This window comes from Chrysochloris asiatica, unplaced genomic scaffold (genome assembly GCF_000296735.1).
Source record: "Chrysochloris asiatica unplaced genomic scaffold, ChrAsi1.0 scaffold00053, whole genome shotgun sequence".
Taxonomy (NCBI): Eukaryota; Metazoa; Chordata; class Mammalia; order Afrosoricida; family Chrysochloridae; genus Chrysochloris; species Chrysochloris asiatica.
This window is the reverse complement of record NW_006408571.1, coordinates 15389695-15404063: the sequence shown is the minus strand read 5'-3', so window position 1 is coordinate 15404063 and position 14369 is coordinate 15389695. Positions and strand designations below refer to the sequence as shown.

Below are 14369 nucleotides of genomic sequence, written 5' to 3'. Positions count from 1 at the left end.
GAGGACTCTAGAATCATCAACCAAGAAGAGAAGGACTAAGAACTGGTGGCCAGGAGCAGACTTGCAGAATGTGCTCTTTGGAGATGTAAATTATTATATATGCCTGAGTGGGTTTTTTGTTTGTGTGTTTTTTAAAAAAGCTAAAGTGGATAGAGAGACTTTTAACTGATGGTATATGGAGGGAATTATAATCAATGTAATGAAACAAGTTATATGAATTGTTGAATGTGAAACTGATGATATGGCCTATAAACTTTCACTCAATCCACAATAAAAACCTTAAATTAAAAAAAAGAACTATGTTTTCCCCAGGGGAAAAAAAAAAAAAAAAGTACATACTGGCTATCAGTACTCAGTGTACACAACAAATGCTCAAAGAGCTTAAGTATTAGAAAGGGAAGATGGGTGGAGTTCTGCCAGAGTGATAGGGAAAAAAAAAACTGACAAAAGCAGAGTGGGACGAGATTGTAGCTCACTTTGTCCCATAACTTCTCTGAATCTGTTAGGAATTATACAAAGAAATGGCACAGCAAAAAAAATCTAGTAACTTTCATAAGCACCTGATAAATTCATCCCCTTACATATATACTGTACTGTCACATGCATAACCTCATTTAATTTTCAAAACAACCTTGTTTGGAATTGTACATTTCCCAACTACTTCCTCTCCAGACTAGACCAAACTAAGTCCAGGTAATAAAATCAAGGCTCAAATCCCAACAAAGACTTTGCCCAAGATAGTGACCCTGGAGACTTAGGTAACTTTTTTAAAATGATGGCTAAGGGGCAAGGAATAGCTTTACTGCTACTGACATTTAATGTTATGGATTAAAACCAAACGAAAGAAAGCTATCTGGTAGTATGTATTGTTATACGATGATAAATCCAACTTTTAACCTACCTTCTCTTTGAGAGGCTCGTGACATGTGTTTCTCAGAAGGTGAACTGGAGTCACTGTGATGACAAGGTGAACCAGAAACTCTAGGAGCAGATGAACTTGACGAAGTGGTCAAATCTTAAAATTACAGAAATTTCTGAGATAAACCAAGCATAACTCTGGTAGTCTCTTAATTTTTAAATTATCTACTTAAACCATATTTTAAAAATCCACCTGAATCATGAAAAGTATACGCCCACATAAAACAGGCCTGCAACTAAGACTGAGGAATACAAGTCTAAAACCTTCTCTATCAAAGTTTGACTTTGTGCAAGAAAAATGAAAAGTAAATGTATAAGAGCATCCCTGGTTCCCTATCATCTCTGTAATGAAATGGAATAAGGAAATTCAATGAAAATGAATACTGAGCTGTTTAGCCTGTTTAATGTCAGAATAAGTTCTAATCAACAGGCCCATTACTAGGAACATGAGTGCATCCTTCCTAAATACTACTAAAAACTACTATTACTACTGGAGACTGTGTGAATAATATCTTTGGAATTTGTGGAAAAATAAATGTCAAATAGTTAAGTTCGACATCATCCTCCCATTTCGTCTTACTTTCCTAATGGGTCCTTAGAAGACAGAAAACTTGTGTTTTTTATTCAAAAAGGGCCTTTTAGGCCTTCTAAATCATTATCTCACTAAGTTGAAGTTGATTATCAGTGTTTCTTTTTGTCTTTTAAAGGCAATTGTGAATCTAAAAGAACTGTACTTGAATATTTATGAAATCACTTGCAAATAAGTTGATAAAACATAAGTTTCTTCTTTCAGCAGTAAAACTGGGCAAGAGCAGTACACTTAAATGCCTGCATATTCCCAAAGGGGTCTATCTTTAGGAGTGGCCCTCAAGCCCAAGCAAAGGATTATCATCCAACCATTTCAAGCTGCCTTTTAAAAAATGTAAATTTATTAGTATTTTGTGTTCCAAATGTTCAAACCTCTCTTTCTGGGTTTTCTGTTCATCATCACAATATTATAAATGATGACAATGTTCCCAGACAAGCCCTGTTTATTCCAAAGATAGACGATATTGCTCTCTTTGTCACAGTGTTGTTAAGTGCCGTGGAGTCGGTTCCAACTCATAGTGACCCTATGTAGAGTTTCCAAGGTTGTACATCTTTGTAGAAGCAGAAAGCCTCATTTTTCTCCTATAGAGTGGCTGGTGGGCTCCAACTGCTGTCTTCTTTGTCACATTGTTGTTGTGGTTAAGTGCCATCGAGTCAGTTCTCACTCATACTCACTCTGTGTAGGGTTTCTGAGGAGCAGGTGGTGGATTTTGAACTGCTGACCTTTTGCTTAGCAGTCCAGTACTGATTTTACAGCACCACACCAGGAATTGGTAAAGTAGATTAAATATACCAGTAAGTTTTTCTGAGCTCCAAATTCACTTAAGTCTAATATAATCAGCAACAAGAGTAAGAGAGGACTTTAGCCTGAGAATAGTTAGGGGTCATGAGATAATATGGTGTCAACTACCTATGTCTGGACATCTGGAAATCTAGAATACAAGACAGACCTAAAAGGACTCAAAAAGACTGAAACTACCTTGGGCCATCACTAATATTGATGATTGATGATTTCATCACTAATAGTGATGATTTCTGAAATATTGATAAAGATTCTCTGTTTGGCAGAGATTTTAAAGAAAATACTTTACTAGAGTTAGTTCTTCCCAGACCATCAGTGATGTCAGAGGCAAGAGTAAATGTTATATAAAAGATATATATACTGTACTACTTTGGAAAAGAGCTATCACTGAATTTTCCAAAGAAGCCTTTTAATTTCCTTCCCTTCTTTATCTGATTCTCAGAATGAAAATATGTATCATCCCTATGTCTGAGACACTTTAGAAAGCTTTTTTAATAAAAAAAAAAAAAAAAAAAAGAGTTTACCTGAACTTGATGTAGTTCTTCTTGCTCTCAAGATGGGATAGCTGCCTACTTCTAAAGATTTGGTTAAGTCAAGATCATGCAAAATCAAGAGATACCCAGAAGAAGTTGAAATCAACATTTTGGAACAATCTGGTGTTAATCTCATTCGCATAAGAAAACGTGTGTGAAAGAATTTCTTATGTGGACATCCATCTTCTGTACACCTACAGAATAAATAAAACCAATAAAAACTAGTGTTAAAATTACGGTAAATAGAATGGTTCCATGATGATATTTTATTCACTCCTTAAACCAGAATTGGCAATATATACAAGGATTAAGTCAAAAAACATTAACAAAATTATAGAAAACTTTATTAACAAAAATATCAAAATGTAAACCTAGTATTTCTCAACATATTCTCCAAGTAGGTCTATTCACTTCTTAAGGCAATAGTGTTTCCATCCCCTAACCCTTCTTGAATAGACTCCTGGTATGGTGCTGTTGGTTAATGCACTGGACTGTGAAGTCAGTTTGAACAGCAAGGTTGGCAGTTTAAACTTACCAGTTGCTCCTCAGAAACCCTATACAGGGTCACTATGAACTGGAACTGACTCGACGGCACTTAACAACATCAACCATCCTTCATGAAGAATTCTAAGCTCTTCCATTTGCACCACGTCAAATAGCAGTTTGGGCATCCTCAAGGGACGCATAATGTGTTTCTTAGAAAGAATCATAGGGCAACCCTTGTACCCTTGAAGAAGGTGCACTGTCATGATGAAAAAATTCCTCAGCCCATGTTTCCTGGCCTTATTTTTTCACCAATGCAATTTCTATTAACATTTCTTCATAGCAAGCCCCCGTGATGGTTTTGTATCCTTCAAAAAAATCTACGAAGAAAGGCTCTTTTAGAATCCCCAAAAATACTCAACATAACTTTCTGAACTGACCTCTCTGCTTAGAATTTAACTGGCCCAACAGTTTTGACTAGACTTTGCTCTATGGATAATATCTGTAAATCTAAGACTTGGCCCCAGTTATAATTTGTTCCATAAAATTGTCTCATTAGCTTCAATCCTGCTTAAGACAGAAAGTTCAGCTCTTTCAGATGATATATGGTGAAATTTTTTTTTTAGTATTTTTTTTTTTAATGCACCCAATGAGACTAAGACAAGCATATTACTGGCAGAACTTGTCTGCTGCCATCCAAAGACCTCTTTAAACATGTTTTGTTTGGAATAAACCTACGCTACCAGGAGCCCTGGTGACATAGTAGGTTATGAATTGGGCTATTAACTGTTAGGTCAGCAGTTCAAATCCACCAGCCACTCTGAGGGAAAAAGGTGAGGACACCCGTTCCTGTAAAGATTTACAGCCTCGGAAACCTATACAGGGTCAGTATGAGTCAGAAATGACTTAACGGTACACCACAACCATTAGAACCCTAGTAACACTGTTTTTTACGTGTCCTCATACTTATGTTGTTGTTGTTGTTGTCAGGTGCCATGGAGTCGGAACCAACTCATAGCGACCCCATGCACAGCAGAACGAAACAATGTCCAATCCTGGGCCAACCTCACTACCGCTGCCACACTTAAGTCCATCAATGATGCCACCTGGCCAACCCATCTCATTAGGGATCTTCCTCTTTTTCTCTGACCCTCCACCTTACCCAGCATGACATCCTTCTCCAGCGACTGTTCCGTCCTGACAATATGTCCAAAGTATGAGACGAAGCTTAGCCATCTTGGCCTCCAAGGAGCACTCTGGCTGCACTTCTTCCAAAACAGATCTATTGGTTCTTTTGGCAGTCCATGGCACTTTTAGTATTCTCCTCCAACACAACTCAAAGGCATCAATTCTTCTACGATCTTCCTTATTCATTGTCCAGCTTTCGCATCCATATGAGGTTATTGAAAATACCATGGCTTGGATCAGGCGCACCTTAATCTTCAAGCTGACATCTCTGCTCTTCAATACTTTAAAAAGTTCCTGTGCAGCAGATTTGCCTAATGCAATACCTCGTCTGATCTCTTGACTGCTGCTTCCGCGAGTGTTGATAGTTGATCCAAGAAGAATGAAGTCCTTGACAACTTCAATCTTTTCTCCATTGATAAGAATGTTGTTTATTGGTCCAGTGGTGAGGATTTTTGTTTTCTTGACATTGAGATGCAATCCATATCGAAGACTGTGCTCTTTGATCTTCATACTAATAGACAATTGTTTTGTTCACCATTCCTCTGTCAACTGCAACCTTCTTTATTAAGGTTATTCTCTTTCTTCCTTAAGTATATACCTCAGGACTTCAAGTATAACACTGTTGAGGTTAACTCTTTTTGTTTTTGTTTTTAATTGCTTTGCAAATATCTTTATTTTACTCTTCTTTATAAACACTGGCTTAGTTGGAGAATATAACTTGCAATGGGCACTTTTTTTTTTTTTTTAAGTTTTTACTGTGAACTGAGGTGACAGTTCACATGGGAGAACATTGGCTTTACAACATCATCTCATTGCAATTATTACAATCTCCTTTGGGCATCATCATTCAACAGTATTTGCTTCCATCCCCTCTGTTTTTTCTTTGTGGGGGGAGGATGTACACAAAAACACTGAGGAATATATATAATAATTTAAACAACCAAAGGATGCAGTCTACAAGCCTGTCTCCTGGCCGCTAGCACCCAGTCCCTCTCTTCCTACGAATCTAGAGTCCTCAGCTGCTCCCTCTCTCCATGTCCTCATCTCTGCCTCCATCTCTGGTGTTGCTGCTTCTCTGGATAGGGTCCCACATTCTGCTTGTTGGTCCCTTGATGGTCCTAGGGTCCTCTGATACTGGACTGTAAGATTAACTACTCCCCCATTTTTGTTACAAAACCTCTACCTTTACAGTTATGATAGTCGCAATTAGTCATGATAACAATTACTCACTATTGGATCATAAGACTCTTATTGCCATCTCCTTTCACCAGACCCAACTAGAAAAGATGAAAACTATTCAGTGAGGATTCTGCCTCACCCTACACACTCTAAAACTAAACTCCCTTTGAAAACTTGTAAGCCAGTCACTTCATGCCTTTATAGCCTCCCTTCCCCCCACCCCCATTTTAGGTAGCCAATGTCTAAGATTCCCATCCCTATCAACCTGGCATACAGAGGGGCTAGGATAAGAAGGGAATTTTTTGTAATTCTGAATATTTTGTAATGATTTGCATCCTGTGAAAGACTCTATCTATCATGTTAACTGTCAAGACTGCTGAAAAACTCTCAGTGGATTCAGAGTTTCTTCCTGAACCTCTGACTTGCTTTCTACCTTAACTAATAAAGGACATGTCTTCACAGACTGTAAAGAAATCTGTGTAATTAGGCAGTTTCATTTTCATATGTGTAAGCTTATATTTGGACTCCTGATGTGGTGCTGAGGGTTAATGCACTGGACTGCAAAGTCAGTCTGATCTGCAAGGGTAGCAGTTCAAGCTAACCAGCCACTCCTCAGAAACCCTATACAGGGTCACTATGAGTCAGAATCAACTCAGCGGCACTAACAAGTTTAGACTTATTTTTATTAAAACTACCTTTCTAAATTGTAAGATTCATGTTATCATACATTCAGAAAATTCTCAGTGATTAGTCCAATACTGTTTCTTATCCATTTTCTCTATTCTCCTTTTGAAGCTCCAAATTCACATTTGACCCTCTGTTTTATAGCTGTTATATAAAATTTTCTATCATATTATTTCTGTATGCTGTATTCTGGGTAATTTTTCATTATCTATCTTCCACTTTTTTTTCCCCAGTTGGATCTAATCTGCTCTTTCGACTAGTTGTATGTTTTTAAATTTTCAATAGCTGTATATTTATTTTTAACTCATATAGTGCTGTAGGATCAGCACTGGACTGCAAATCACACCCACTAGCTGCTCTTTAGAAACCTATACAGGGTCACTATTAGTTGGAATTGATTCAAGAGCACTTAACAAGTTCTTTTCAAAATTTGTAATATATTTATTCCTTGTCTATGTTCTTCTTTCCCTTTATTTCCTTGTTAATTTAAAAATGTGAATCATATCACACCTGCAGAATGGTATATACATAAACATGAAGAATTTAAAGAAAAATAAACACGTTATGTAAACAAATATTTTAGAAGTTGCTTCCATTTCTCTTTATTGTATTCTATTCTTGCTTCAAGCAACAATGTCTTCTCTTATACTGTACTTCCAAAGATATTGGTGTCCTCCTGCTTATGTAGGTCTCTGAATTAGAAACTTTTCTCAAATGTCTGATTATTTTTGACCATCTGTCCATAAAAAAGAATAAGGAACTAAAAAGTTGACTGGGAACTCTAAGTGCATGGATAGTGTCCAAGTATCACTACAAATTATGTATTTCCTTTGTCAAATATATTCATAAGTATCCCTTTTTTGACACTATTGCAAATAGAGATATTTTTTTAAATTCATTTTTGGATTGTTCATTGCTATGAAATAGATGTACAATTGACTTTTATATATTAATCACACATTGCATGACCTTGCTTATTGTTGTTGTTGCTGTTGTTAGGTGCCATCGAGTAGGTACCAACTCATAGTGACCCTATGCACAGCAGAACGGAACACTGCCTGATCTTGGGCCAACCTCGAACTGTTGCCACGCTTGCGTCCATCAATGTTGTTACTTGTCCAATCCATCTCGTTGGGGGTCTTCCTCATTTTCTCTGACCCTCCACCTTACCAAACATGATATCCTTCTCCTGCGAATGGTCCCTCCTGACAATATGCCCAAAGTATGAGAGGCAAAGTTTGGCCATCGTGGCCTCCAAGGAGCACTCTGGCTGCACTTCTTCCAAATTGGATCTATTGCTTCTTTTGGCAGCCCATCATGGCACTATCAATATTCTCCTCCAACACCATAACTCAAAAACATCAATTCTTCTACAGTCTTCCTTATTCACTGCCCAGCTTTCACATGCATATGAGGTTATTGAAATACCATGGCTTGGGTCAGTCGCACCTTAGTCTTCAAACTGACATCTTTGCTCTTCAACACTTTAGAAAGATCTTGTGCAGCAGATTTGCCTAATGCGATACGTCATTTGATTTTTTGACTGCTGCTTCCACCAGTGTTGATGGTTGATCCCAATCTTTTCTCCATTGATAAGAATGTTGTTTACTGGTCCAGTGGTGAGGATTTTTGTTTTCTTTACATTGACATGTAATCCATACTGAAGGCTGTGGTCTTTTATCTTCATCAGTAAATGTTTTAAGTCCTCTTCACTTTCAGCAAGCAAGGTTGTATCATCTGCATATCGCAGGTTGTTAATGAGTCCTCCTCCAATCCTAATGCCACATTTTTCTTCAAAAAACCCAGCTTCTCGTATTATTTGCTCAGCATACAGGTTGAGTAAGTATGGTGAAAGAATACAACCCTGTCGCACACCTTTCTTAATTTTAAGCCATTCAGTGTTCCCATGTTCTATTTGAACAACTGCTCCTTGGTCCATGTAGAGATTCCTCATGAGCACAATTAAGTGTTCTGGAACACTCACACTTCTCAATGTTGTCCATAGCTTGTCATGATCCACACAATCGAAAGCCTTTGCATAGTCAATAAAGCACAGGTAAACATTTCTGATATTCTCTGCTTTCAGCCAAGAGCCATTGGACATCAGCAATGTTATTTCCTGTTTCATGGCCTCTTCTGAATCTGGCTTGAACTTCTGGAAGTTCTCTGTCAATGTATGCTTGCAACTGTTTCTGTATTACCTTTAGTAAAACTTTACTTGCATGGAATATCAGAGATATTGTCTGAAAATTTCCACATTTCAATGGGTAACCTCTCTTTAGAATGGGCACAAACATGGATCTCTTCCAATCAGTCAGCCAGATAGTCGTCTTCCAAATTTCTGGCATAGATGAGTGAGTGCCTCCTGTGCTACCTCACTTTCTTGAAAGATTTCTCTTTTTATTCCATCAATTTGCTTATTGGACATTGTTTATTAGTTCGACTAGGGATTCTGCAGGGTCTTGCTATGGCACTGTTGGATAAGAACTGGACTACCATCCTTGGAAAGCCCATACAGGGTCAAATGGAAGGCATTAAACAACAACAGGGGTTTTATGGGTGGCGGGAGGGGTGTATGTGGATTCCTTAAGATTTTCTACCTACAGGATCATGTCTTCTGTATATAGGCAAGTTTTACTTTCTTTCTGATTTTTCTTTTACTTGCCGATTGGACCTCTACTACACTCTTGAGAAGAAGTGATTAAAAAAAGCAACATCCTTGTTTTGTTCCCAACCTTAGGGAGAATACATTTAGTTTTTCAACATTAAGGATGATCTTGGTTGCAGGTTTTTCACAGATGCCCTTTAGCAGATTGAGGAAGTTCTCTTAAATTTTTAGTTTTATCATGAAAGTGTGTTGTAGTTTATCAATGACTTTTCTGAATACATTAAGGTGATCATGTGGATTTTCTCATTTATTGGTATAATGTGTTATGTTAATTTTTGGGATTCTGAATCAACTTTGCATTCCTAGGATAAATTCCACTTGGTAATGGCCTATAATCCTTTACATTATTGCTATAATTGACTTGCTAATATTTTGTTGAAGGTACCCTAATGGTGAAGTAGTTAAATGCTTGACTACTAATTAAAAGGTCTGCAGTTCAAATCTACCGGCCACTCTGTGGGAGAAAAGACCTGACAATCTGCTTCCATCAAGATTACAGCCTGGGCAGCAGTTACTCAGGGACAAACTTCAGAAGGGCTGGGAAAGAAGAAACAATGGAAATAAGAAACAAGGAGAAAAAGTGGAGTTAAGTGATGTTACACTAAGATGAAACTAAGTGTATGATTTCTGACTAAAAAACTGATCATCTGCTCTGTACACCTTTATTCCATACACAGTAAGAAGTTAAAAAAATATTACCTTCTGCATGGCATAGAATATATTTCATAAAGAATACTATTCTATGTCCCAAAGACATGAGTATATATATATAATCCTTTAATTTCTTCCTTGTATACTTTTGCAAACTTTACTATCTTTTTATCTTTTGGTGAATGCTATCTATTCAGATAAAACGAAGCACTTAAAACCAAAAAAAGAACCAAAAAAGCAGATTGTTGTTGCTGTGTACCATTGAGTTGATTCTGATTCAGTTACCCTGTTTAGGGTTTCTAAAGAGCAGCCAGAAGGTTTGAACTACCAATCTTTTGGTTAGCAGTTCAATGTTTATCATACAGTGCTACACCATTACTTCTAGGCTATGAAACCCTATGGGGCAGTTCTACTCTGTTCTATAGTGTGGCTTTGACTTGAAATCAACTCATCTGCACACAACAGCAACAACAAATATTTTATTGAGGATTTTTACTTCTGTATTCAGGGTCACAATGGGTTGGACCTGACTCAACGGCACTTAACAAGAACAACAACATTCATTAGTCTGTAGTTTTCAAATTATGTCTTTGTACGGTTTGGGAGTCACAGTAATACTAACCTCTTAAAGTGAGTTAAAAGTGTTTTTCAATCTCTGGAAAAATTTGTTAAAGATTAGATATGTTTGGTAAAATTCACCATTGAAGCTATCTGGGCCTGAGCTTTTCACTGTGGTAAGATTTTTAAATAATCAGTTTAATTATTTTACTTGTTATAGGTCTGTGTTGTTGTTCTTAAGTACTGCTGAGTCGGTTCTGGCACATAGCAACCGTACGTACAACTGAATGAAACACCACCTGGTCCTGCACCATCGTCACATATGTCTGCAGATAATAATGTTCCCACTTTTATTTTTAATTATGACCAAAAATGGAAATTTTATTCAATGTTTTTTATCCCTATTTTACAATCCCAATTTAAATAGGTAAATCATATAGATTTATCCATTTAATCTTTTAATGTGATCAAGTATATTAGATTTTTTTTTTTTTTGGATAAACCATCTTTCCATTCCTTGTTCATATTTTTATTACTATCTTATAGGAGTCAACTTTTAGTATTTTATTAATAATATTTGCATCTATATTTGCACTACATATTGACTTTTCATCTTTTTCTAATATTATCTTTGTTGAGTTTAAGTAACAACGTCATCACTATCTTTAATAGCTCTATCCTCTCAGATAATAAGCATAGCTAGCAATCTTTAAGAATATTCCCTTTTTTCTTTTTTGTATGACTTCTGAAAAGAGTATTTCAGGATCGATCTGGGATATTATTATATTATTTTATCACCGCTAAAAATAAGAATATTTTAACTATTTCTCAAAACTTCAACTCTTTAAATAATTACTTTTTCTTTCAGGAGGTTGTTACAGTTTAGTGCCGTTAAGTAAGTTCCAATTCATAATGACCCTGTATAGTGCTTTTGAGGAGTGGCTGGTGAATCTGAACCACTGACCCTGCAGTTCAAACTGACCTTGTGGTCCAGTGCTTACCCTACAGTGCCACACCAGGACTCCAAGGAAGTATTTACTGGAATATTTCTCAACAGCGGTATTACTGGCATTTCAGGTGGGACAACTAATTCACTGTGCAAACTGTTGTGAACATTGCAAGATGTTTAGAAATTCTAGTCCCTGCCCATTAAATTCCAACAGACATCCTCCTGTCTCACCCTTCATTTTGACAACCCTCCTTCCATTATTTCCAAACATTCCCCTAGGGATTAATACCATCCTTATTGAGAATTACTCTTAATGCATGAAAACAAAGTGTAATTCTTAAAACAAATAGATTTAGTATTAAAGGACCAAAAGGCAAAAAACAATCAAAGCCTTAAATTCAGGAAATTCATTTTATAAACCAATTTTCTTCATTAAGTATACTACTTGATCTCCTTCCAATTCATATAACTGTCTCTAAATTTTTTATCAGAAAAATATAACTAAGTGTAAGTAACTAATGATGGAAGCACTTTCAGTAGTTTTTCCCAAAGCCAATTTCTTTCACCTAAAAAGACATGAAGGGGAAGACACAAAATTTGTTTATCATCTTTAAAGCAATTTGCTTTTACTGGTCTCCTATTTACAAACCTGTTAGTGTCCCAAATAATGACGTTTCCATCAAATCCTGATGTTACTAAGAGTCTTGTATTAGTATCATATTCGATGTTCTTCACCCAGCTAGTGTGACCGTGTAAAGTGCATACTTTGGTGTTCAATTTTCTCAGATCCCATAGTGCTATGGTAGTGTCATCAGAGCAGGTAGCAAACAGCCGGTTATCAAGAAATCTATAAAAGGTGAAAAGAAAAACTGGTTCACTCAGTCTGTTATTAAAGAAAACTTGATTTGAGAAACAGTCTCTAAATTGCCTAACCAAAAAAACAAAACAACAAAACTTCTACTAATTCACTGTATAAATCCAGGGATTCTGAAATATAATAAAAGAGTAAATATAATTAACATAATCACAGGATACCATGATTTAATGAGGGCCACAATGTTATTTGATCCATTTGGTTTACATTACTGATTTTTAATTGGAACTGGAAACAGGAGTGGGTATTTGGAGAACAGTGCTAGAGGGGGCAAAAAAAAAAAATCATAATTTTCTGTACAGGAAACAAATTGTGAGGGATAACTGAATAGGAGCTAGAGGAGATTTTGAAGATTTGAATGCTGAGGGGGACGTGTTAAGTATAAAGGATTTTAAATTATGAGAAATGTTTACTCTGCTACAAATTGAATCTTTTTCTATTTAGAACATAGTTACACACAAAGACTGCTATTCAAATGCTATAATTTTAAATCTAAATATCTCAGTTAGTTACATTTTATCAGGACCAGTCAAGATTATGTGATGGACTTAATGAAGAACTCTGCAATTCAGACTTTTTATTATTTTACATTGATCTTTCAATCCTGTGTGAGAATATCCTAGGGGGCTTCAAAAGTTCAAGGAAAAATGAGATGGAAAGATAACAGAATTTTTCCACAAACTTTTTGAAGATCCCTTGTATTTATACAAATACTTTAAAAATAACAAAGCTAACATTCACACTTGGATTTCTGTCAAATTCAACATTAGGATGCTTTCATTAACATATACTGTGATCTGTAATTTACTAATCTCACAAAAGACATGAATTCTGAAGCTGAAACCGCAAGTCATATATAATTCCTTTTCATCAGAAATCAATCCAACACCCACAAATATTACATCCTTCCTGAAACTTATCACAGTTTTAACTTTCCAAGCCTTTGTTGTTTCTTCTACATGAAGCCCTCTTTCTCCTAACTGTGATCTGGCTATTTCCCTAATATTCAGTTCAAGGAGCTCTGATAGCATAGTGGTTACGAATCGGGCTGCTAACCTCAAGGTCAGCAGTTCAAAACTATCAGCTGTTTTGTGAGAGGAAGATGAGGCATTCTGCTCCCGTAAAGATTTGCAGCCTCGGAAACCCTGTATAGGGTCGCTATGAGAAGGAACCGACTCCACAGCACACAACAACAACAACAATATTTAGTTCAGATGTCATCCAGGCACGCTTTCTTCTGTCTACTCTGGAATATATATACCAATCCCCTAAATCCCCAAAGCACTCTAAACTTCTATCATGATACAATACTATGTAAAAACTACCCTTATAAAGCTATAAACTCTTTGAAGAAAGAGAAATCTATCTGGCTAGTTCAAGGTTAGATCTGCAGTAGTACTCCAAACATTGCCTGGCACATAATATATACTCGAAAATATTTATTAAATCAATGAATGAGACAATTCATTATCTAGTACATAACACATTATAAATGTTACTACATAAAATAATTGTATGGGATAAGCAAAGGAAAAAGCATGGCTAAAAAAGGTTCTACAGTAGTGTCATTTGAACTGACTTGAAAAATGAGCAGTAATTCCTGAACTGGACAAGAAGTAACCTAACAGCCTACCACTGGTCTGTCAGTTTGTCATACTGTGGTGGTTTGTGAGTTGCTGTGATTCTGAAAGCTATGCCATCAGTATTTTAAATACCAGCAGGGTCACCCATAATGGACAGGTTTCAGATGAGCTTCCAAACCAAGAAGAAGAAGTGACAAACTACTTCCGAATATTTAGTCACCGAAAACCTTATGAAGAGCAGAGAAACACTGTCATATATAGTGCCGGAAAATGAGCCCCTCAGGTTGGAAGGCACTCAAAATGCGACTGGGGAAGAGCTGCCTCCCTCCTCACAGTAGAGTTGACCGTGATACCATGAATGGAGTAAAGCCTACGGGACACCTTTATTTGCTGATGGGCACAACTCAAAATGAAGACAAGCAGCTGTAAACATCCATTAATAATTGTAACATGGAATGTACTAGTATAAATCTAGAAAAATGTCAAAAATGAAATGGAACGCATAAACATCAATATCTTAAGCATTAGTGAGCTAAAATGGACTGGAATTGGCATTTTGAATTTGACAACCACATGGTTTACTATGCCAGGAATGACAAATTGAAGAGGAACGGTGATGCATTCATTGTCAAAAAGAACATATCCAGATCTGTCATGAGGTACAACGCTGTCTGTGATAGGATAATATCCATGCGCCTACAGGGAAGCCCA

The 14369-nt window shown here is 36.5% G+C and overlaps 1 protein-coding gene across 1 annotated transcript in view; it reads right to left on the bottom strand.

The window, feature by feature from the left end:
* DCAF10 (DDB1 and CUL4 associated factor 10) overlaps window positions 1-14369 on the bottom strand; it is a 41627-nt gene that overhangs the window by 9905 nt on the left and 17353 nt on the right. Inside the window, exons 3-5 of the mRNA XM_006863129.1 lie at window positions 11851-12048; window positions 2833-3035; window positions 902-1015 (exon numbers count right to left, since the gene is read on the bottom strand). Coding sequence (XP_006863191.1) covers window positions 902-1015; window positions 2833-3035; window positions 11851-12048 — 515 coding nt within the window. The remainder of the gene's footprint in view (window positions 1-901; window positions 1016-2832; window positions 3036-11850; window positions 12049-14369) is intronic.